Here is a 24,607-nt window from a genome sequence, read left to right as displayed (position 1 = left end):
TTGGGGGTCACGTGCAAAGCAAAACGAGAGAATGATCAAGCAGCAGCGTTTGGAACTCTGGATCGACCCACAGCGCGGCAGCCGCCAAGATCGTTGGCACCGCTATTGCGAGGCGCTGCTGTGTCCTGAAGTTCAAGGCCCCCTCATCTTCTGGTTTTTGCCCCGGCAATATGACGGGAGTCTCATACGCAAGATGGCACTACAGTCGACCAAAAGCAAATCTAGTCACGTAACTTTCCGGGTGGGCAGCGAGGTCGCCGGTTCATAATGGAATGCATTCGGAGGAGCTGTGTCCCGGTCAGCATAGTCGTTTCATATGAGTTGCCGCCTGCTGCGAGTGTTTCACACACACTGGCTGTGTATTGAAACCAACGTTATTTCCTTTTTGGAATTATTCGACGCCTAGATATGCACACTATCCGTCTGTTCCCGGGGCAGATAGTCCGGACCGTAAAAAGCGGAACACAGCGCCGCATGTCGAACATTTTTGTCCTGCTCGGAGTGCGCCTAGCAATGCTCGAATTTAAGCCGGCCTACGAGTACAGCATGCCCGTCGCCAGCGACTCTTCGTCGGCGCATGTAAACTCTCGTGCCGCCGATGCTTGTCATGCGACCTGTATGTCTTCGCAGAGGCAGAGCGGCTTCTTAGGTAACTTTCCTTTATGTCGTTGCTGCAAATCTTTCGTAGTTAGCTTCCAGCTTCCTCTGCCGGCTCTCTTCTCACTTCTTCTGTCCACCAGAGAACAGAATGGCGAAGGCCCACATGAGGGCGGCTGGCTCTGGCCGTGGTGCTGGTGGGAAGAAAGGCGCTGCAGCGAAACCGGTCAAGGTGAAGTTTACTGTCGACTGCCAGAAACCTGTGGACGACAATATCATCGAGGCCAAGGGACTGGTACGCTTTTCGTTTGGGGTAGAACTGCGAATTTAGGGCGACTTTACAGAAATGCAAGCAGGTCAATGGCAATGCGATACTTGCCACGAAGTTTCGTCGCCCCACCCTCGTATCCGATTGTGGTGGTAAATGCCGCCTGCGAGAATGTTTCGTGTGTTGTATATCTTTGACTCTTTGTTGCGCTATTTTTCTTTTCGTCGTTATATCTGCTTCCGTGGTCACCGGCATGGTGGATTTTTCCATGGTTTGGTCCCCGCGTATTTACGCCCAAGTCTCTAGAGACGGTCACTCCCCCCCCCCCCCCCCAGTCCTTGCGCTTGGATACGAGTAATTCCGTAGTAGTGCTTCCCTTCTTGTGTCACAGTGCTAGGAATGTTATGGAGTTACTGAGGTTCTATTCTGATGGCTGCGTTCTGGTTGTGGGAGTTACTTTCGATGGTGCTTAATCGGCATGTACACCAAAACAGCTTTGCCCGCATCATACACTCGCCATGTCGCTGTTGTCAACCGTAATACATTTTATGATAGTCACCGGTTTGATCTTATGCGTTCGCTATTTTTTGTCTTCACGAGAGTACGGAGGCCGAGGATATATGCTTTGAGGGGTGGTTCGTCGAAGAAATGGAGAAACATGCTGATCTAAAGTCCGTGCCATTGTCGCGTTGGGCTGTTTACATTGCCACAGACCTCTCTCGTTTCACAGTGTACTGATCGAGAGTAGATGGTGAGAGGCATGTGTGTACACATGGGTTTAGGAAGGCTTCACGTTCAAACGCGCTCGCACCCCCTGAACTGCAAGGACCAGTCCCACAAGTCGAAAGTGTTCCTCCGCATCGTCTGTGGTCTATTCCTGACTGACGGATGACCCAAAATTTCTTGGATCAGAGAAGTCCGTTGTTTGTCCTGTCGATCAATGTCGCCTGTCGCAGGAACGATTTTTGCAGACGCACATCAAGGTAGATGGCAAGTGCAACAATCTGGGCGATCGCGTCCAGGTCTCGCGCGAAAAGGCGAAGGTGTTTGTGACTGCAGAACTGCCGTTCTCCAAGAGATACATCAAGGTAAGCTGGCTGACGTGAGTCATTTTTTGTGTCACCAGATTCAGAGGATGACGTTTTGCTGTTCTATGGTATTTGAACGGGATCGTAGCGCTTAGGAAGCGGCGACTGCTTGCGGGTGTGGCGACGTTACCTGTTCGACTGTTTCGATTATCCAGGGACGGCGGTGACATTATTGTTAATGCGTTGGAATGTGTATTTTTATGACTACCAGCGCTGGTCGTGAATGATGCGGCACCTATGACGTGTGCAACCCTCTCTGTAGTTCATTGATATAGGTAGACGCCATAAAAGATAGGAAGGCTGTTTTTGCACCTATATACAGTTCCTTAAGCCAGTAGCAAAAGGTAACGAAGCGGGAAGGCGTGTGCCAGAAAGAACCATTGACGGTTGCCTGGGATTGTTTGATACCCGCAAGATAGTTATTTTTTGCTGGTTTCCGTCCTTTGTGTGGGTGCCGCCTGCAGTACCTGACGAAGAAGTATCTCAAGAAGCAGATGCTGCGAGACTTCATGCGGGTGGTCAGCAGCCGCGATACAGTTTACGAGTTGCGGTACTTCCAAATGCCTCAGGAAGATGAGACCGCTGCGTAGGCATACTGCCTCCTGTCTTTTTTGTCTGAAACGGTCGGTTTTTTGTCGTCCGGGCTCTTCTCGCTAAACCTTTGTTTCCCGTCCTAGTGGCTTTGTTGCGTGGACACTCTCAAACTCGTTCTTCCCCAGGTTGGAGTTGGCCAGAGTGTCCAGGAACAGTTGGTCCCACAAATTCTAAAGCAGCAGCCTACGGAAACTGCGTTCGATGGCTCATCCGAAAAGACATTTTGCTGTAGCTTTTTCCCATGCCCCCCAGCTCTCGTCCATGCTGCAAAGCCTGGTAATGGTGACACCGGACTGCTGCGTTGCAGAAGTAGTTGTAGAGACGGCTTTCAACGAGAAGTACGCGTGCGACCGTATTGTGAACACGTCCATTAGCACATCACGTCTAAGCGGATTAGTTACAATCTAAGCTGACAGTGCACCCTGCAGTTGGTAACAACACTGAACTACACGCCAGTTACGTGCCGGCAGGCTTGGCATCTCCGGCTTCCCGAGTCCGGTGTCCGTGTTACGGACGGGTGCCGCGACAACAGAGCGTAGACTGCCTAGCCTCCCAAGAACAGTTTAATGCATGATGGGGAGCTTGTGGTCTCGTTTGGAGCTCAAATCTCGTCACAAAAGAGCCCAGTGTGCCCACACTAAGACAGCTGCTGTAGGTTCGTAGTAGCTCTTATCTTGAGCGAGTGCTCTTGTGACAGTCCGGTGAGGGTAGCTGCGTCCTGTTTAGCTTCTGAAACACTCTACCAGCAGGAGATATACAAAAGTCTTCCTGGTGACACTCCTAACGCTGCTTACCTGCCCCAGGTGCTACGTGACTCGCGTTCAGTGGCTGAACACCAAATTTGGAAAGTTCTGTTCAGGCATTGCCAGCCGAAAACTTTGCTGGCTTTCTATAGCATGCGCCGTAAACTTCACCTGGAATTCAGTCGCCTACGGTCGAAAGACTAGCACAATTTAAGACATGTCCACGTAGAAAAGAGGGCTGGGATAGTTCGCAGTGGTATCGACACACGAAATTGCAGTGGTTTTACTCAGCCCTTGCAGTGCTTTTGGAGCCTGCTTCGTCGTTGGGAAACGGAATGCTGTGGTGTTACCTGGCTTACAAAGGAATCAAGGGAGCATGGATATTATAGTAAGAGGAGATACAATGACGCACGCAGGCAGAGGTAGCCTTTCCTGTCTGACAGCCAACCGACTGCAGCGCGCAAGGCAACTCAGAACTTCGGCTCTTGAAGAAATAGGACAACAGCATCTGCGGCCCAACCGAGTGATCCCACGAGTTGTGAGTCGAACAGGAGGTATATGATACGTGACAGTGCATGCAAGTTGTGAGCTTACTGCGCACCAGCGTCTGAAAGAAAGGACATCATGCCGATTAGAGGAGTCACCAAAAACGTGGCAGCTAACTTTGGCTCTCTTTGAGTACGGAACTGCTTCCGGCAGCGGGGCACTCAATAAAGACCCGTGCATTTTTTGCTTGACATGACGCGATTCGACGGCGGGACGCGCTGTGTCAACAGGAGGCGAAAGGTTGAGCTTCAACCCTGCCGTGGCAAACGTAACTCATACAAGAAGAGTGTTCGACAGAAGGTGAGCAACTGAATGTGAAATGTGGATATTAAAAGTCCTCGTTTCAGCCAGCCAGCTCGTGTCGGCACAGACTTTTGCCCTGACCAGTGGCTGCGAGATGCTGTTCCACACGGTCGACACACTCACGGCCTACAAAAGTGTTGAACAAAACCTTGTCAGATACAAGTTGCTACTGCCTCTGTCCTCACCTGTTGACAAGGACCTCGCCGAAAAGCATGCTTACCGAATATGAGGAATGCACCAAAGAACGAATTGCAACGCGACACTGGCCAAAAATCAGCAGGCGAGAGTTTGTTTGCCCGTGTGGGTTGGTTACTGCTACCACTGACTTAAATTCATGATGCTCAAAGCGAAAACGCCGCCTAGGCAGTACCAACAGCTGAAGGCCTCGCTTCTGTTGCTCTACAAAATTGTTATTGTTGCTACCTATCGGCGGATCAAATCTGGCGAGAAAACACCAGACGGTTTCCACAAAATGTCTGTTTTACGAGCACTCTGCTATTGCTTACAAATCAGCAAGGATACCAAATTTCACGAGTCGCAGTTTCTGAATCAGTGACAAGCACCTGGATATGCTACCATCCGCCGCTGTTCAGTTTGAAGCATCTTTGTCTGCGTTGGTGGGATTCACATGTCAAAATGTGGCATTCACTCTGCAGACACATCATACAGCAGACAGACGACGAGCATGATGCCCGTTTACATCAACCTTCAGCGGTATATCAAGACTGCCGCATCCGAAAAACTGTACGTTCAACTCCTACTCAGAGAGTCTGTAATTAGTCAAGCAGTGAATCGGCGCCATACGATGTACCAAACTTGTTTTTCTTGAGGGTGTCCTCAATGACAGTGACGAATTTCGAGGGCGACCCGCCAAGACACAAATTAAAAACTGAGCTAGTTGACGGGAAGGTTAGGGCTTCCATTATTTTCACCGTACAATAACACAAGGCAGCTGCTGTTACACTTCTACAGGTAAACGCTTAATTGCTGATTTCAGTAATGAATGCAGTGAGCTAGACGCTGACGGAAGAGTTGAGGTGCCGCTATTCAGTGACCCCAAGACATGACTGCACTTTGACTTGATTCGGGGTACATCAAATACAAGCGTTACTTTGGTATTTTCCAGTTGGTACTTATCTTTAGCAGAAAAGTGATGGAAATAAGTCGACGTCTTCAGCGTTCGTCAAAATTGACACGATGGTTTTGGCGATTTCGTTTCAAGTGGCAACATCGGAGACATAGCTGGAGAATGATGTTTTATTTCAATCTTTTGGCTGGATGCTGTGCAGCCGGAATCCTCTTTACTTTTATTCTGCACTCATTAACCTCGGACGCTTCCTTTTTCATCAACTATCGTTGTGGTGCTGTGGCAACGAGTCTCATCAGGGCCAATTTTGTGGCCGTAATGGTCACTGCGGGCTTTATGGGACTGACAGCATTGTTGACGAGCCGAATCACTAATCTGTTCAGTGCTCATGCCCTAGGAGACTTCAAGCCAACAGGTCACTGGATGGATAGGGTCGGCTTTCTAGTTAAGTGGCTGCCTTGGTTTATATCCCTCTGCTTCCTAGTCCTGGTTGGCATCAGTATTGTCAACCTCGTGTGGATTCTTGTCGCTCCTAATGCGTGGTGCTCCAGACGCTGGTCCACCCTCGGATTACAGGCTGTCAGTAACTGCAGAGCCTGGTATGGGGGCACGGCAACCTGCCTCACCAGTGGTAAACAAACTCATATAAAATGAGCTGCCGACGACATTGTCGCGACATGGGCGTCCAGCTCGACTATGATCATTTGCGTACAGGCTTGACTGACACTATATGAATGGCTAGTTGGAAGAAAAGTATATTTCGGAGGGAACATCGTTCAGTCTGGAAGCTCAGCAAGGTGTTCTGATAGCTACAGTGCGTGGCCGTTCAAGGTGGTGCATCTGACTTACACGTCGACGACGACCCCCTGCTGCCGTGACTTCAAAGAGATCAGATTCAACATCTCTATCCGTGTTTGCATGTTACATGTTTTCTTCGTGTCACGGCGTTTGTTTCAGGGGAGATCGAGCAACTCACTGGCTCTATACAAAACTGCAACGACGGAGAGTTCTTGCAGTCCACGTTTTTCCTGTACTTTATTCCACTTGATGACCCTAAGGCCTGTTCCTTCTCGATTCCGGAAATTTGCCTTTTATTCAAGAACTCGTACAGCTCCCTGGCCACTGATTCAAATCCAAATTGGGATACTGGGGAGGCCTCCCGGTGTCAAGGCCTCGCAGCTAGAGGCGTTTCGGCGGACGCCTTCATTGTCGAATCCAGCAGCGACTTGTACCGTTATCTCATGATCTACACTGGAACCTGGTGCGTCACCATCTGCACGCTTCTGACTTTCTTCTTTTACACAAAGTACTCTTCTCACTTTGAAAGCCACTTTGCACAGCCTTCAGATCGAACGAACTTCATTCTTCTCGCCCCACTCCGGCCATTGACTCCTTGGAATGACGGACTTTGACTCGACAACTGCTACAAGTTGGAATGCCGAGTCAAACCTATGTGTGTATGCAGTGAAGTATACAACTCTGTTTCCTTGTACATTGGCGTGTTGAGATGACTTCTTCACTGTCGCAGAGAGCGGCCAGCCGGGTTGCGTTGTGCTTCAGCCCTCAGTTACGGCCGCGTTGCACGTAAAGTGATTTTTTGTTTGACTTTTGGCATGGACTACCGCAGTCGCTTTGAGTCGTCTAATGCTGCTGTCTGCCCGCATCAACCCCGCCTCCTATGGTAGGTGGGCCGCGATCGATGCGATGTGCGGCAGACGAGAAGTGTTCTGAGGAGTAAATCGGTGAAAAAAATTCTTTTCCGGAGGAGATAATTCCGAAATGTGGAGGCTAATTTTCCGAACACCATGGTTGGACGACAATTTTGTGGGGGAAGGCAATAACCTACCTAGAGTTGCAGATTTGGCAAAGTGATGCCAAACGCTGATGGACGGCAAAACGTGGTGTGGAAATATACAAGGTGCCATGTACAGAGAGAATCTACCATTTAGCCGTTACAACACAGTTTTACAACTTCCACATAGACACACAATAACTTGAGAAAAACGAGCGCCTTCGATAATCAAAAACTCGCGTGGTAGATGCGATTAGTTGAGCGAAACATTCCCTTGCCCACGATGTGACGTCCCGATGTACAGGATTTCCCCGGTAGGATGCCAGATGCGGAACAACTGAGTCTGGTGCTCTAGCTGCCACGGAGCCAGCATGTTTAAAAGTGTCTACTGCAGCAATACAATGAGGTTCTCGACACAGACCCGGTCCATTCTCAGACAAGGCACCCACAGAGGTTAAATGAACGCGGCACTCTGTTCCCGTCACCAGTACCACTCTTCAGCAGCTTACGGCAATTCTGTATAAGACTTCAACACGTTTTCGGGTCTGGACAATTATGTTGCAGCTCTCGTTTTTGTGAGCTCTTGATACACGAAGGAAGTGAACCCGTGGTGGAGGGACGCTTTGAGATGTCATACTGCGCGGATCTGACAGGAATGCAAACGCCCTGTCAACATAGGTGCCGGACGTGTTCTAAAAACGCACTCAACGTGTGGTCCGGTTTGACTTCCGTTACCTGCCTCTGATACCTCCAGTTCGTATGTTCACAAGAAGGAATCCGCTTGACTTGGCAACATTCATTGCAGGGGGAGACAGAACCTTGTCGTGACTAACGAAGCTGGTGGTTATGTCGTCCCCAGCGTTCTGGCTTGCCGTCCGGTATGGTGTAATGGGTTTAGTCGGATTACCAAGAATAAACAGTTCTGTGGAGTATTACGCGACAAAAATCGGGAGATTCTTTAGAAGAGTTGTAAGGGTGAAAGCTGAGTGGACTGCCCTCCCCTCCCGGCTCAGTATCTGACGATCCACACCAAGGGAATTCACGCAACTCTCCAATCCCCTAGTTCCGGATTTTCACACTTGCGTGAACGAACGGAAGTCATATCATAGATGATGGTGGACCCTGAAATAGCTTATTCGCAAAAGCAAAGCCGTAGTTTTTCTTGCATATCACTTCTCCTTCAGGCGGAGCTGCAATTTGGTATCGAATAAAAATAACGAACAAATACCCTCTTTTTCTGCGAGATAGCAGCCAAACCGAAGCGCGTCCCTCCCCCCGCTCGATCTAAACGCTTTGGCAGAGTGATTTCAACGCCCCTGGTAGATAATCATACGGTTTACGCGATGCTCAGTCAGAGCTCGTCGTGAAGCCAGCTCCAGTCTTCGTTGTGCACGCGTTCTTTTTCCTCGTGTTCCTTTACTTCCTTTTCAAGGTGGTCAGCAATATCATCGGGGGTCATATTTTGTTTTCCTCGTTTCTTCCCTTCTTCCACAACTCGCTGGACTATTGAATGTAGGCTAAGTTCCTCATCTTCTCCGTCATCGAGGTCACCGTCGCCTTCGTCATGATCATGCCATACGGCGTCTTCCACTTGTTGCCAATCGAAGTCGATCCAGTCGACGGCTTCAAAATCGTCCACTTCTTCTGCACCAACGTTGAGTCCATCTCCGACATCAACGAATTTATTGAACACCTTCTTCGTTGTGGCAGTATCTTTCTCGAGCCTATGAAAACTGACAGGCGTTGTCATTCGCACGTGCTCCGGATGGTAATCTGCTGGCCTCTCCTGGTGAAACCAGCGTCCGTGGAGGGCGGGAATCTTCAGCTGATGCATCCACCGCCCGAGAATCATGTCATCTGCAGTGCCATCTTGTGGGCAGCGGCACGTTTTGCACTCCAAAATCTCCCCTACTGCCTCGCGATCGAGGACCACTCCTCCTCCCATGGTGATATAATCATACCCACCAGTACGGCGATCCCCACTCTGCATATGGCCAAAAGAGTACCGACGACCGAGATACAGGGGCGAAATGCGGTCGACCATGTCCGCATACTTCTTTCGTCCATCACTGGAGGCCTCGTCTGCAGCCCGGTTCTTCACATACACCTTCGAGACGAAGGATTCGACAAATGTCGCTACTGCATCCTCTGGTCCGAGCTTGTCCTGTTTCTTCGTCCCAGAACCCTGCTGATTAGCTTCCTCCTGATGTGCGGGGCTCTCGTGATTTCCTTGACGTTCACTCTCTGACGGTCGTTGGAGGCCGCGCTTCGAGCGCCAGTCAGCTAGGAAGGTGTCGATGCTGTTTGCGAGTTCTTTGTAGGGCGCATGCGCTTTGCGAATCGCGTTCTGGTCTGACAAAGCTTGGCGGAAGAAGACGCGCGCTGGGACCGGCGGGTGGAGCGTCATCGATATAGCGTCCAGCAGGTGACGCACATTCACGAGAGTATCGTCATCGACGATGGCAAGGTATTTCCTCGTTTTATGATTTTCGTAAAAGTGCTTGAAAATCCCTCGCATCTTCTCGCAGAGAGCTCTTTTCTCTCCAGGGAACGACACTTGAACCGGGATAACGTTTGTAATGTCTGGGGCGCCATCGTCAGTTTTCTCTGAAAAGAATTCTATCGCGATATTACGCATGTGCTTGTCAAGACTCGCTCGCTCCTGTTCCGCTACTGCGGCGTGGAATGGATGCGCATGGGCGCTGGCTTTAGCACGGCGTTGCGCCATTTCCACGACGACATCTGGCTCCGCCCACAGCTGCTTTAGGAGCGGAACGCGTGTCTTGTGATTTCGCGGATGTGTCTTGACGGCAATTAGGACATCCTGGGGGGGGGGGGGGAATAAGGAACATGACACAAACTCTTGGGCATATCTTTTTACAGCAAAAACACAGCTGATTACTCTCAAGCGCCAAAGTACACGACGCAGCAAAAGTCACTGCCCCCACGTCAGCGATACGTAAACACCGTACATCCACAGGAGAAAGTGGGGTTCGGTCTTGCCGCACAGAAATCATTTGGTAATTCTCTCTGGAGTGGGCAGAGCTCCACAAACCTTGTGCGAGTTCCAAATTTCCTTCAAATTTTGTATAACGAGCCAGCGATGAGAATCTGCACAGGCTTACCTCTGGTTCGACGATGAAGAAAGGACGTTCACTCATTAAAGCCGCCTCCTTCTCACGGAACTCCGAATCTTCGCCAGCATCAGCGCCAATGGGATACTGCTCGGCGAGTGCTTCCTTGCGTTCAATCATATCGTGCTCATATGCGAGCATCCGGTCGAAAAATTGATGAGAGAGAATTGGCGAGTGTCTACATCCGACAGCGAACGAGACGCAGCCTTGAATGTCTCTCTGCTCAGCTGCGCTAAGTGCAGGACTTTGTCTGCTTCCCGCCATTCCTTTTGCCGTTCCTCCTTTGTATTCTCCTCCAGAATCTGAACCGTGATCGTTCCCCTGAGTGTGCGCTTGAGAGGCGACTTTGCTTGGTCTCTTGTGTCTAGGCGGATACAGAACTTCTGTGCGGTCAAAGTCGCGAGGGATTGGAGAACTGGGGCAAAAGAGATTGGAATGCTGCATGAGGAAGCCTCGTGTTTGATACAGAAATTTAAACAGCTCGTGGACGGGGTCAATCTCGATACGAGGCGGCAGCTGTGCGCCCTCCTCTTTCACTGTCTGCTCGAGGAAGCGTAGAAACCGTCGATCCATGAGAAGACCCGCATCTAGAAATGGATACACAAATGCATCATCACGATAAAAATGGTGTGTGATCGATAAAACTTGGTCCTTCAAAGCATGCCCAACGCACAGACCATGTGGATACCATTGACGGCTCGTTGAAGCATCGCCGGTGTTTTGGGCCTCAGACGTAAGCCGGGCCATCAACTTTTCGAGGTACGACGCCGCTACGCGACTATATGCGGTTCCGAGCCACACAAATTCTATATCGGAGGGTAACTCTCGGTGTACATTCAGAAGCCACGGCAACAATGTGGCATGGTTGGTTTTTCCATGTTCCGACAGAAGGATCTCATCAAGCAGTTGCACATGACTGTTTGGGACCTGAAGTGTGTAAAGGAGTTGATGCAGAAGGTTGCTGACCACGTGGCTCTCCAGGACCGGCTCATTGGCAATGAGGAAAAGGGTTTTTTTCTGTACAAACGGGAGGGGCTCGGCCATGCGCTTAAGAGTGGCAGGTTGCGGCACAGAATCGCCATTGCTTGCTTTGCATCTCCCATATATCAAGAAAAGAGCTGACAAGAGAAGAGAGACCAGAAGACACAATTTGGGCGCATGCGCGTCTCGGAACCTCGTCAATTTCATCTTTGGACGCCAAGGTAAAAACAGGCAGTCTGCCAGATAAGGCCCCATTCCCCCTTGAACAAAGAAGGGAAGTAGCTGGTGTTTTGCCTTTTGAGGTCCTTGCACTACAGGATGGCAACAGAAGCTCCTGAGTCTTTCGGAACACGGAAGAAGAACGGTGATTTCAACACGAAGACAATGAGTGCGCAAGCATGGACCTCTCAAGCGCCTCCGTGCTCGCCAACTGAAAAAAAAAAGACGCGAAGGGAATAAGGGTGGTAAGTTGTCAGTTCAAATGCACCACTGAAGATGATGGACGTGCTTCGTGTCCTTAAAGAACCTCCTAAAGACCGGCGTTAGCCGATCGCATGTCGACAAACGATATGTGTCTTCGTCGACTTTTCCGCGCTGGCGCGTCTGGGGGTGTTGTCTCGCATGGCAGCGAGCCGTAAGGGCTGTCTCCCCGGCAAAGAGAGACTGTTTTCTGCGCTTGCATGCAGGCGATTCACACGGGCACTGCAGGATTAGCCAGCTGAATAAAGACATATTTCTCGGCTCTGCAGAAACTGCACTAACAATTGAAACGTGCCCATCTTTTCTGTGCGCGTAGCCAGCGTACAACAAAAGAAAGTCGCAAAACCCTATCAAGCGCCGGATCTCGGTAACCGGTGTCTCTAGGTAGCCGCCGCGAAGACATGTCAGCTCCCGAAGCACAGGCAGCAAAAGCGCACTCCTTTTATGGCCAAGGGAGCGAGTGGTCGTATTCACTCTCGGTGACTCCTGCCGCAACCGGTACTCCTGTTTCTTTGTTGTCCACGTGGAGAAATTGGACATTTCAAGCTAGCATTCCGGCGTCACGTCAGTGCGTGAAGGGCCCACAACCATTCTACGGCGTGGCGCTTACGGGTGTTGCTGCCGAACTGGGAATGATCCCCCCCCCCGCCCCCCCCCGCCATAGAAAACCAGTACACCGCCATCTTGGATTCTTCCTACATTTCCTGAATAACATTTTCTGAGGAAATGTCATGAGACTCGAAAATGAGGGTAAGTCCCCTATTCGCTATTTTGCCGGACTCGCTGCAGGAGCGACTGTTTGCCGTTACCACACTCTCGTAGTTCGGTACTCGTGGCAACGAACGCAGTAGATAGCCTTCTTCATTTTCGTTTATCAGCTAAAGCAACCTCTCGACGAACGAAGTAACGAAACGCCTCTTGCAGCTCCATCTTGGATTGAGTCAACACAGAAACTTCCGAACCCCCAATATGAATTGGTAAGTTACCATATCCTCCGCGCAAAGCCGGCTACTCAGAACATACAGATCATAGCTGGCTAGTTTTATATCTACTTCTATAGCCACTTCCGACCTCGGATATGTAATACCATGGGGACAAACGCGTTTTCGGGTTCTCTTCGGAGGCTCTCCTTTAAACGGAGACAGGTTGGTTCAGTGTCATGTCGCATTCCGGCTTCAGCTCCCCCGAATGGCTGCCTCTGTTGATGCTCGTGAATCTCCCTTCTGCTCTTCGTATCCCCACAACACCCGTCATCGAACCTTAGAAGACGCTCGGATTCGCCAAGGTGGCTGATCCTTCACTTTATCTCGCTGCGTTAGGGGTCATCCGAACGTACGTCCTTCTGGGTACCGTAATTGCATTCTCCTAACTAGTGCGCCATCAGTTGTCCACTCGTTTGCGTACAAGCAAAAATCCTCAAGAAAGTGCGAAAACGTGCTATCGATCGAATGAGGTGCCCCTGCCACAGTGACAAAAGATACGGAGAAGAGCTCAATGGCTGCTGAACGCTCAAAGTTGTGATCTTCCCCTAGGGACTCCGTGCACCTGCGCGCCGACCTTGAAGCACACTACGTGCTAACGCAAAAAGCCGCTCAAGACAAACCACCTTCGGGGTATTAGCTAAGGTGACAGACACTCAGCCCACAGTCTAGCTCAGAAATGGTAGCCTTTTTTCCAACGTGGTGAAGGCGGCCTGTTATCAAGCCAGCACCTGACCCTGTGCCGAAATGTTTCTGTTCACTACCCCGCCCCGGATGAAGTTCCAAGCAGTCGCCCACATGCGATCCCCACCGGCTTCGTCCATGACGTACGGGACAAAAAAAAAGTGGAAAACAGGATTTTTCACAAATCCACGGGACCGTACACGACTCCACCCAGCAGCGTTGCAGAAGAGGCCATGTGAAATGCGTGACTCTCGACTAAAATATTTCCACGTTTCAGACTTCGGATCTCATGCGTGGCGGACTCCGCTAGAGATATGCAGAAGATGGTGAAGGGTTTCATAAATGACCAGATTCTCCTCCAGTGGAAGTGAGAAATGCTGCAAGGGGAAAAAGCAGATGCCTCGGAACACGCAGCGTGGCGTGTGCGTTGCGGTAATACATTGCGACGCCGATGCTCTCTCTGAAAACAGAGTCAATCGTCTTTGCCTTATCCGAAAACCACCTCCATTTTGTGTTTGGAATTTGATTAAAGGCGCCGTTGGCTAGTGGTGTGGCGCATTGAGACCAACGATCGCAGGAACCCTTACGGCCTACCTGGAATGGGACCACCATGTTTGGCCGATCCTTGACAAGAAGAGCGACGTAGAAGACAACGTCACAGACCCGAAATCCCTGGAGACAGTACAGAAAATCACATCAGCCGCAGCGCTCCATCTGTGCTTTGGTTTACCGCACACAGTGGTGGTATCCCTCGAACCAACTAGACGCCGCGTAATTACTACATTTGGCCAGCCTTATTTAAAATGAGGGACACCATCATTTCAAGCAACGCGGTGAAACGGTCACTTCGTTTTTTAGCATGAAAGCACCTGCACAGCCCAGCCAACAGGAGCAGAGTTCGCGGCGCCCGCCGCACGAATCATTCACGAACAAACTACCAGTCCTTTCCTTTTCACAAGAGCCATTACCGACCGCTTGCTCGCATGGTGCGTCCATCGCCGGCACTACCAATTGAGGTGGATTAAGTACGCGACGTGCATCCCGACACAGACGGTGGGTTTTTGAGCTGTGTAGCTTGCCGTGTCAGTGCAGGGAACACGGCGGACACGTCAAGCCCCACCTCGTTGATAATGACATCGGAGACTTGGGAGGCTTCGATGAACTGGCGCTTGATGCCGCCCCAGCGGGTTTTGTGTTGCAGTTGCACACCGAAGTTCGCGACGATTTCAAGCGACTCTGAAAAAAGCGACAGTAAAGAAGACGTTCCCCGAACAGCTGCTCGCATTTACCGGCACGCGAAGGGGTTGGGAGATGCTCGTCTCGTCCTCAGCTTTGGGCACTACAGAATCACGCAACTTTCAAACGTGATGATCGTTTCTACCTTGAGCGTTGTGCCAAAAACGTTGTCACGAACTACTGAGACAGTCGATCCATTTCCTTAATTTGGCACCGCTATGCTGCGTATGGATTCCCGGGAGAGACGCGGACTCCCTTTTGACCACTCTGCTGGAATCTTAAACTTTCTCTTGGCAGTGAACGCAGGATACTGACTCCTGAATTCGGGGATGTGCTCCCTTGCGCTACCGACCACACCACGCTGACATACTCACGAACGACAAATTGCCAAGTGCAGCCCTCAACGAAATTCCACGCGAGTGTTCGTACACCGCCCCAGAGGGGAAAATTGGCACAGGAACTAGTCCGTTTTCGGGTGCGCACCTTCAACGATGTACGGCCCCGTGAATAGCAAGAACAGCACGGCAACCCCTGCAGCCAAAGCTAAAAAGGGGAAGACAGCGGTGGCAGCCGCACGCCAGGCCGGGTGCAGGCCGAGGCTGGTGCTGAACGCAGCCTTCAGGCAATGCGGCAGCTCAGCAGCGGAAACGGCGTCCCAAAACGTCTTCGCGATGTGCCTGGACATCTGCACGATTCCAAGAAGGGCAGTCGTACGTCACTCAGAACATGTAAGCGTTTGCCATCTCACTTGCCTAAGAGACCACAGATCTTGGGCTGAGCAGGGAAAGTGGTGAACGCCAAGGCGAGGGAATAGACACGGAACGGCAACAGAAGCACCTCGCAACTCTTATCAGATAGGACAGGCGCTGAAGAAGACGCGTAGTTAATTACTTCTTGTTAATTGCTTCTTTCTCCCCTTCCCCTGTTTCGGACTGCGCCTGAGCGAAGCTGCGCCAGCAATCGTTCGGCACGAGCGATTGCTGCATCACCTGGCACTTGATTTTGCGTTCCACGTATGCAGCCGCACACGAATAAATAGCCAAGGTTAGATACGGCCGGAGGGGTGGCCACTGCCAAACCGAGCGAAGGCAAGCATCTTGTCACCCGGAACAAAGCACGAGGCTTTTGACTTGTAAAAAGTGACCCGTGGTGAAAACGGAGCCCCCCCCTGAGGCAACCCTTTACACGTTACCGTGTCCCTGCCTGACATCCCGTTCAAAAAAAAAACGTCCTCCGACAGCGTACAAATTCCTTGCTTGAGACCAACAGGACTGTGGGGAACGGAGCTAGACGCATTTTGCCTGTGCAGGCCACCAAACCGTCTCTCTGTCGAAAGGCGTGTGTAGACACCACAATTTAAGAGCCGCAGGTTGAACGATACGGCGTTGGTTACCCTGTTGCACGTTTTGACCGTGAATTCCCTCGCGACTTGAACTTCGAACACAGATGTGAAGCAAAGACGAACCTGCTCAAATGGAGATGTGTGAGAGAGAAGACTAGCTGTCAGCAGCAACACTGCAAGAAGAAGCGCACATCCCGGAGTTGGGCAGAGGGGAGTTTCTAGCCTCATGTCCATCGCGCACAGGCGGATTCCCCTGCACTTGGTTGAGAACCTGTTGAGTGCTCCTAGATGCTCAGCAGACGCCCGGAAAACGCGCCGACCGCCTCGCCATTCACTGGCGTAGAAATGGGCGCGGCCCGGTGCTCGCCCGAGCCTCTTCGACCGTGGACAAAGACAGCCGTAGAGAGGAGGACTGGCTGTGTCGCGCTCGGAGGCTGTGGGCTGACCGTCTGGCGCGCAAGGGGAAGCAGTCCGAAATTCAAGAGAGGGGGATCGGCTTTTTGTGCACGCAGACTCCCGGCTGGACTGCCTCCTTACAGATCCAACACAGTGCAGACGGGGAGGCACTTCATTTTTTCGTGACCCTTTTGTTTGCGGAAAGTCTGCGTCCTTTGGAGTTGTTAAGAGATGCAATGGCCGACCTGAGCTCAGTTCTTCTCCAGGAAATGGTGGATGTCCCGGAGAATGGTGGGGGCGGTAACATCGAGCACACCGAGAGGCTCTGAAAACAGCGGCGGTAACACTGGGATTGGCAAGGCAGAGAAACTCAGCACCAAAGAGGAGATTCTTTGGGGGCACAGCCGTAGACTGGTGTGAAGTCTCTTGGCCCACCCCAACGCCTTCTGGCATCGAGGTTCCTGCTACCATCTTCAGCGAAAAGAACGCGCTTTGGTACGGAGGGGGGCACCAGCCTCGAGTGCCTCTTCGTTTCTGCCGAGCGGCAGGATACCCGTCCTTCGAGAAGATATGATGAAGAAACAGAAATTGCCAATGTTGTAGGTGACCTTCTGTCGGCTTGGGCAAACATCGCCGCCGTCTCCGACAAACGGAGTTGGCGGCTGCTGCCGGGATTCTGGTGACTCATGAAAAGGCAAGGGCACCCTGGTCACTCAAAAGATTCCGAATCTATTTTTATGGAGGTGGTTTACACTCCACTCAATAGAAAGATGGGAGAAAGCACTCCGTCGCTGTTTGAGGTCCGGCTGCTCCGAGACACAACGCACAGTTCGTCCCAATCGACTGACACACATCGTCCCCTTTTTCAGCTAAGGCACTGGCATGCACACGCAACGGTAAACCCCTTGTTTGATATTAATAACACCAGTCGAAAAGTCTAAACCACTTTTCCGAGTCTCGCGGTAAACCAAAGGTAGAATAACTACACGGATTACATATATATCGAAAAGACTGTGAGGATAATCGACCTTTGGCCTGCTAGGAATGACGTGAGACTTCAATGCACGCATGCAAAAGGGACGAGTTGCAGTGCGTGGGAGAAAAATGCATCGCTTGTCACAGAAAGCGTTGACACAAAATTGGATACATTGCTTGAGAGAACAACAAATGCCTTGCACGGTGACAGCTCTTGAGTGTCCTGTTCCTGTAAGGTCACATTTCCACTGAAGAGACTTATCATCTGATCTCACTAACATAGCCGACTTCCATACGAGGAACCGCCAACGAACGGGGGGCGGACCGGGCATATAGCTCAATTAAAACGCTATTCCAAGAGGCACGGCTACACGCGACTTGTAGTCTGCTGAAGAGACAGGCTTTATGACGACTTCACTCGGGAGCAGTGCTTTGGAAATTCATTGCTTGCAAGTTCCGGGATCGTCCTCTTGCCTGGGGGCTTCACGACCCACAAGTGAGAACCATGATTACAACAGCACAAATACTTCAAGAGCATCATACTGACAGCCTGGCAAAAGCCAGATGACGTGCAATGCAGGTATGTCAGAAGAAGTATGTTAGGACCGGAACAGTTGCAGCCCCCGTTCAATTGCTTCCTTCACAACGCGCACGGTGTCCACTTGACGATACGAAAAGGAGCTACAAGCAAAATGGAGAGGCCAATCCGATGAACCCGGGTGAAGCTGAGTCCAAAAGAAGTAAGCAGTGATAATAGTATTCAGACGTTCGGCCCTAGAAGCCCCCCAGGCAGACCACAGCACCGGCCGACACCAGAAAACACCAGGAGACTTCAGCCGACCTAAAAAAGCAAAAAGACTCATCCTGTCCACACTAATGGTGCTCCGATGTCTCGAAGTTTACAACAGACATCAGTAAGCGCTCAGGAGCTGGTGAACCCCTTCAGTGCGACGGCAACAACTCCATGTCATCAGCCACTTCCACAGACTACTGGCCGCAAAGTCGATCTACCTGGCATGTAGAGCCGCACTTCTGAGAGATTGTGCAGAAGCCGCTGCTCGTAGTTGAATTGTAAGTGCAAAGCAGAATCAACCACTTGTTGCAGTCCGTTTCTTGCTACGGTAGGTTTAGAAGAGCTATTTACTTAGGTGAAGCTTGCTCAGGACACTCTAGAGTGCACTTGAACGGGACGGGAGCGTTTACTCGCCCACGCGTAAGATATCGCGAGGAAAGACACGGCTGCACGGGCATTAAAGTAGATGTTCATGTGTATGTATGTAGACAAAAATACAGAAGACAAAAGTTTCGGAGGAATTACCTTTCCCACTGTCATTCTCCGAGGCAACTAGTGTCGAAAACAGGAAATACTCTTATGAGTACCGGCAGACTGTTCCCTCCCTGCCCCTCTTGATCTCCTTTGGATCCTTTACTTTCCTTGGGTCGATAGGGCCGAGTGGAACGGTTTTCAGGGGCGATCTCATACTTTTTACACTCCGATGAAGAACGGCAACAACGGGGTCACTGACATCACCGCATCATGGCAAGCATCCCATGCCCGAATCCTCAGTCGCAGAGTCAACACATAAATGGCGTCCTGCAAATAGGCAAGGACACCATGTGGATTGTGTTACCTGTTCTTCCGTCGGGTTAGGCGCGGGTACTTTGCTTTTAGAACACCACGAGTCTTCATCTCCGTTGCAGGCTGAACATTACATGAACCACCTGGTGCCTGTATATTTATTATCCGGATATGACAGCGTGTGCATGGAGTACTTCCTAAAGCTCTCTTAACATACCCCAATCCGCTGAGTCTGGAGCTGCTCTCTCCGGCCGCCGTGCTCGCTCCCGTTGTCGTAATTTCATTAATCAGTGGTGCCCACTATAGTGTCCGTTTGCTTTCCCAGGACTCCCTACCCCTCGAATGGCGTAAAGTACATTTCGCAGAAAGCCAAGGTTGTGTGTGTTTAAAGAGGCGCCCACGAGTTGCAACAGGAATACTTCTGTGGCACACTGGTTCTGTCTGTCATCTGCATTTGCCCCAATGTCGCCTTATTCTCGTGCATGTGACATCCCGAAAAAACACTACAAAAAAAGCGCATGGCAGCGCCTCCGTCAAATCACTTTTTGAAGTGCGCGTTCTCATTCGGTAGTTGCGACTACGGCGGCAGGGGGTTCCAGCGCGTTTACTGCGGTACGCACGCTGGTAACGAGATTTCGCCACTACCGCTATCGATTCCGTCTCCTCATGAGCCCTGTGAAAGTCTAACATTGTGGATATAGGGAATTAATCATGGGATTTGTGGTGTGTTTGCTCTGCTAAGATGAGACCGCGTGATGGGAGAAATGGTACCCTAATCTCGCCGACACCCCTCGGCGAGAACGAGAGTCCGCTGCTCGACAGTCACTGGGATTCAGCTTCATTTGCCTGCACTCATGTTCCGGTCCGCAGAAACCGTTAACGCCTCGAATTCGTATCTTCCATTGTGTCACACAACCGAACACGAACTTCTCCGGTGCCGAATAAAACCACAATATAGATTACATGCATCGAAATACATGCACGGTAGGCGCCCAAGAATCATTGGACCACACCATTCCCAGGCGGGCACGAAGAGGTTGTGCAGCCCATAGCTTAGAGGTGACCAAGATGGACAGAGCAGACTTTGTTTCAGTGCCACCGCGTGCGTTGACTGGCAGCAGCCCCCGAATGGTAAAGCAACACCGCAACAGAACGGGAATGCCTACCACATTGCCATTTCTGGTAAAAATCTTCCCAAAAAACTCATCCATAAAGACGTATACGCGTGCGTGCTGGCTCAGTTCATGCAGAGCTGACGCTCACTAATTAGCCCTGATGTTGGGAGGTATAATAGACCACGCACATAAATCCGTTCTTGTAATGCACGAGTCGCGTGCTTCTTGGTGTTCATCCAGGAGTCCACCCAGGATATATGGAAAGGAAATATGAGAGGGAACCAGAAGGATCGAGTCAACCACAAAAAGACACTAACACGTCCACATGATAAGCTGCATGGACACCAACGAGTCGACATAAGTGTGAAACAACAATAATCGTTTACACGCCCCAGAAAGCACGACTGCCGCCGTGAGCTAGAGAGTCACATTTTCTACTGCCTATTCCCGTGCTAAATTGAGACGCAAACAGGGAGCCGGATGCGTTTATTGACCGTCTTCCTTGGTTCCCAAGCTTGTCGCTTCGACGTTGCCACTCGCAGACAATTGCCATTACTTTGAAAGGCCACCTGAATTGCAAAGAGCGTCAATTGTATCATGCCGTAATAGCAAGGCGTGTCCTCTTTGGAGGACTTTTGCGGCCGCTCACACTAGACTGCTTTTTGCAAAACAACGCGATTTTGTAGCGCCACTTTTCTGGTGTGCGAGACACCAGAAAAGCGTATAGGTGACAAAAAGGGTTATACCGTTGCTTCATCCACAACTACCGGGCTGGTAAGGCCTAAACCGCTGCCAGCGCTCCATTCTGTCCTGCAATTTATACGGCCAACCCCAGTCACACAGAGAATGAACAGAGAACTAGACCATGGTTTTGGACTGCTTTGGTGATAGGGTGTGTGGCTTTGCGCGTGCAACGAGACGTGGGTAGAAAACGTCGTGAGCTTCCCTCCGCGTGTCTTTTCCTCAGGACGGCACCTGAGGTAGTGCCACTTGGAATCATGCAACTTGCACGTGTTCGCATTCTTAACAGAACTGACAGTATTGGCTTTTCCCCTCTGCTAATAAGGTAATTGTCACTATAAACATTCGTTATAGGTCACAAGTATTGAAGGTTCCCCGATGCGACGAGCAAAATGCAGGGCGCAACGGGGCGAGACCGTCTGCCGGCCCGGTCGGCGTGCTGCTGGCTGCTACAGGTGTCGTTTTTTATTATATGGGGTTCAACAGTTGTTTCAGCTGCTGGCTTGGGCGAGATTTCGTACCGGTCTACCGAACAGCACCCGCAACAAAAGAGGAACCATAATTCATTCAGGGCTGTACCGACACCTCAGGAGCTCATTGTGAGTGTAAGCTACTTGGGTGACGGTTTGTCGTTTTTCATGGGGAGCCTGCGCCATTTATGCCCCGAAGTTGCGGTGGAACGTTTTGGTAGTGCTCGGACAACGCCGGCTGTGGTAGCTTTTTCTCATAAGTACCTCCTGGAGGAGACGCCTTCTCAACATTTTCACAGCACAGCAAGCTATGTCAGGGGGGTTCTCAAGCATATCGTCCAAGCGGAAAACGACCCGCGACTCGTAAATAAGCTAGTGAACGCCATGACCGAGGTTGAAAACGTGGTGAAGCTTTTCATGAGCTCTGTTGCATTTGGATTTTCTTCTAACGATATCACGGCTCTCTACGACGTCGTGCGTAGAAGTCTCCCTGAGACTAAAGGTATAGTGATGCAGTTTTTGTCTTTGGTGAGTTGGGTATCACCCAAGGAACGGAGCCGTTTTAATCGTTCCCTTCTTTTCCTGCAAGATGCTGTGGCAGGGTTCAGGACCATGGAAGAGCATGTTGTGTCTCTTATATCTGCTGAGGCACATACAGCAGAAGAACCTCTGTTCCTGCAGTTACACCAAAAGGAATCTTCCACGGAGAGGGTGGTAGTGAGAGGCGGGATGAAAACGCTACAATCTCGGAACACATCCGGAGGCAAGTCTCGGCTGTGGCTGCGGCTAGTTGGAGTAGCCGCTGCTGCCGCGCTCGCGGCGTTTATCTTGATACAGAGGAGGGGACGCTACAGCGCTTTGTTCTCAAGATTCCGCAAACCGCCGGATAATGGTGGGGACCAGGGAGGCACTGGAAAATTTGAAAACAGAACAGAACCGTCAGATACAGCTGATGTATATGGAGAGGCGCCGCCGCCATCCTCTCCGCCCATGTATCCATATGACGCCCACAACGTCCGATGGGTGCCAACTGACAACCCCACAAGCTCTCCTGAAGGACGTCGTGCAAGCCCGTCTGCTCCACTCGACCCTGAATGGGCAGCATACTTGGGTACCTCAGGTAACTCGGTCTACTAAATGCCAACAGTAGAGAATGGTCGAAGCTATTGATGCCGTGGTTGATTTCTCTCGGCTTTCGTACGTACGCAGGGTAGAACTACACTTTTCACTCTCATGGATCCAGTGTCTACGAATACCTGACGCCAAATAACTTTTCCGTCTTCCAGCTTCCAAATAAACCCCTGATTATTGTTGTTACATACATACATGGTGTTCAATTTATTCTATTTCCACAATAGTTACCATCTTTACTATGAACAGTCAAACTTGGATCCCATAAACAAAGACATTCCAGGTCTAGCAGTAGTACACCTTGCAGAACATAATACGCAGAACACGCTTATTAACCGAGGACACACCATTGTTAAGCGTCTGTGGCATGCCGCAACGTTATTACCTTGCAAAGGAATGATAGCGAAGCGTTTCACTGGTTGCTGAGTCAGCAACCTAGTGAAATGCTTCTGGCATGTGACATGGGTCAAATTTTTACTTTAAATACACTGGTGCCAACCCGGGACTTTGTCAGGTTACCGCCGCAAAAAGCGTACAATGCTTTAGTTCTGTAAAATCACGGTTCAGTCTGTAAAATCACGGTTCAGGCAAGCCTTGCTATGAAGCCTAGTCTGGTGTCACCGTGGCTGGTATTTGGGCTTTACAGCCTCGCAGGATTATAGATGCTCATACGTTTTCTCTTTCGTATATACTCATTGTCGCCATCTGTGGCGAACGACTTCTGGAGAAGCGTCGGACCAGCTCGCTGAGAAGCCACGTAAAGGCGCCACCCTGGTTGCTCGGCAAGTCGCACCAAGAGCACAATTCGTGGCTTAAAACTTTTTCACTTGGACGCGGCATGGTCCTTTTGAAGGTAGCAACAGGAAGTGCAAGGCTGGTTGACAGGGACCGTGCTACAACTATAAACGCGGCATCAAGAAGGGCGAACAGCTAGGAAGCCTCTGGCTATCGATAAATTTCCAGAAATCCAAGAGGTGGATCTTTGTTGAAAACCCAGTGTATTCCTTTCTATCGTTACGGCATAACGTTCTAGTTCGCCGAAGATACATTGGGCACACGCTGAAGGTGTGCGGCAAAGTGAGGCGCCATGCCGATGTCAAAGAATTGCAAGAAACAGCGAATCGCCTCTGTCGGTGAGTCCATATTTTGCCATTTAGGGAGACCGAGTTTGAGGCATACGCTCCCGCACATGTGGGGTACCCGTAGATTCGTATTCTGGTTTCTCGACCGTGTGACATTTGTCCAGTCTCGAGTCTAGGAGACTGGGTGCCCATAGACGACGATCCAAATCCAATCAGTGGAAGCTCGGAATCATATCTCCTGGAGCTCGGAGACGCAGCACAGCACATTACGCCGCTGCCGGAGGGAGTTCTCAAACTCTTAAACGGGATCCTGAAAAATGCCGGCAGCTCCTGTGGAAGTAGAGTGCCCCATCATCGAAAGGAGAGTTGACGTGGAGCAGAACCAGTTCGGTACATTGTTTCTCACCATTAAATTAGGCGGAATTTATCCATATGTGCTGCGGATAGGAGTTCGTCCTTATACGTCTCTGTACTTACAGGATATATATTGCGCAAGCCGGCTAGCATCGCGAATCATTAAGGATGATGTAAGGAGCATAGACACACGAACACCGTCTAACGTGTTCAGGCTCGCCCAGTGAGGCAATGAAGAGGAGCTATGTCAATCTGTGCGTCTGTCAACTCGACCGACGGTGGGTGCAAACACATGGATTGTAATACGAGATGGGTGTGCTTCTCTGTGGGGGACGGGGGTGGGAGAGGGCGTTTTAATCACCGCAAACACTGCTGAGCATGTGCATTCATGACATCTACATGATTAACGCCCATTCATGTTCATAGATGCTTACCGCAAGGCGCTGCTCGTTATATTCACCATAGTCACGAAGAATTAGGGATGCTGCAGCGGCTGGAACATCAGATCAGAGGGATACCAGTTTCTGAGAAATAACTTCACTGTACAGGACATGTAGGGCTCCATGAAAGGTTACTTCACGACTACGAGTCGTTTGTTTCCCAATCGACTGTCAGCCTCAAGCACATACGACGTTGGCAACGAAGCGACTGCGGCACAGGGACGCAGCAGAGGTCCGACAGTGTGTGATTTTCTCACGTCTTTCTGCACCGCTATGTCAGAAAACGGAGGAGAAGAAAATTCGTAGAATTTAGCTGGAAAGCGTTCAATTGTGGACTAAGATTTTTACTCGCTCTAACATAATTGTGGCACGCCCCGCCCCGCAGTACATCGCGACTCCGATGCAGTATTATCAGCCCCCCGCGACGGAAACGGCAACAGCCGAAGCGGACGATGCTATTGTGACAACC

The 24,607-nt window shown here is 50.7% G+C and overlaps 3 protein-coding genes across 3 annotated transcripts; 2 read left to right on the top strand and 1 right to left on the bottom strand.

Moving 5' to 3' along the window:
- Positions 1 to 513: 513 nt before the first annotated feature.
- Positions 514 to 2,543, top strand: NCLIV_016380 (Ribosomal protein L22, related; the record flags this gene model as incomplete). The annotated part of the gene is made up of 4 exons (XM_003881830.1): positions 514 to 649; positions 741 to 892; positions 1,822 to 1,953; positions 2,418 to 2,543. 4 exons carry the CDS (start codon positions 514 to 516, stop codon positions 2,541 to 2,543), a joined length of 546 nt encoding a protein of 181 aa, XP_003881879.1.
- A 5,826-nt stretch (positions 2,544 to 8,369) lies between these two features.
- On the bottom strand, positions 8,370 to 16,704 carry NCLIV_016370 (Galactosyltransferase, related; the record flags this gene model as incomplete). Its single annotated transcript, XM_003881829.1, has 6 exons — positions 8,370 to 9,842; positions 10,144 to 11,415; positions 13,872 to 13,949; positions 14,398 to 14,513; positions 14,997 to 15,198; positions 15,949 to 16,704. The coding sequence occupies 6 exons, from the start codon at positions 16,702 to 16,704 to the stop codon at positions 8,370 to 8,372; spliced, it is 3,897 nt and encodes a 1,298-aa protein (XP_003881878.1).
- Positions 16,705 to 21,053: 4,349 nt separating this feature from the next.
- NCLIV_016360 (uncharacterized protein) lies at positions 21,054 to 22,268 on the top strand (the record flags this gene model as incomplete). Its single annotated transcript, XM_003881828.1, has 1 exon — positions 21,054 to 22,268. One exon carries the CDS (start codon positions 21,054 to 21,056, stop codon positions 22,266 to 22,268), a length of 1,215 nt encoding a protein of 404 aa, XP_003881877.1.
- Positions 22,269 to 24,607: the final 2,339 nt, after the last annotated feature.

Source organism: Neospora caninum, chromosome VI (assembly GCF_000208865.1).
Source record: "Neospora caninum Liverpool complete genome, chromosome VI".
Lineage (NCBI taxonomy): Eukaryota > Apicomplexa > Conoidasida > Eucoccidiorida > Sarcocystidae > Neospora > Neospora caninum.
Note: the sequence above shows the minus strand (reverse complement) of the source record. Positions and strands in the feature narration are given on the sequence as shown.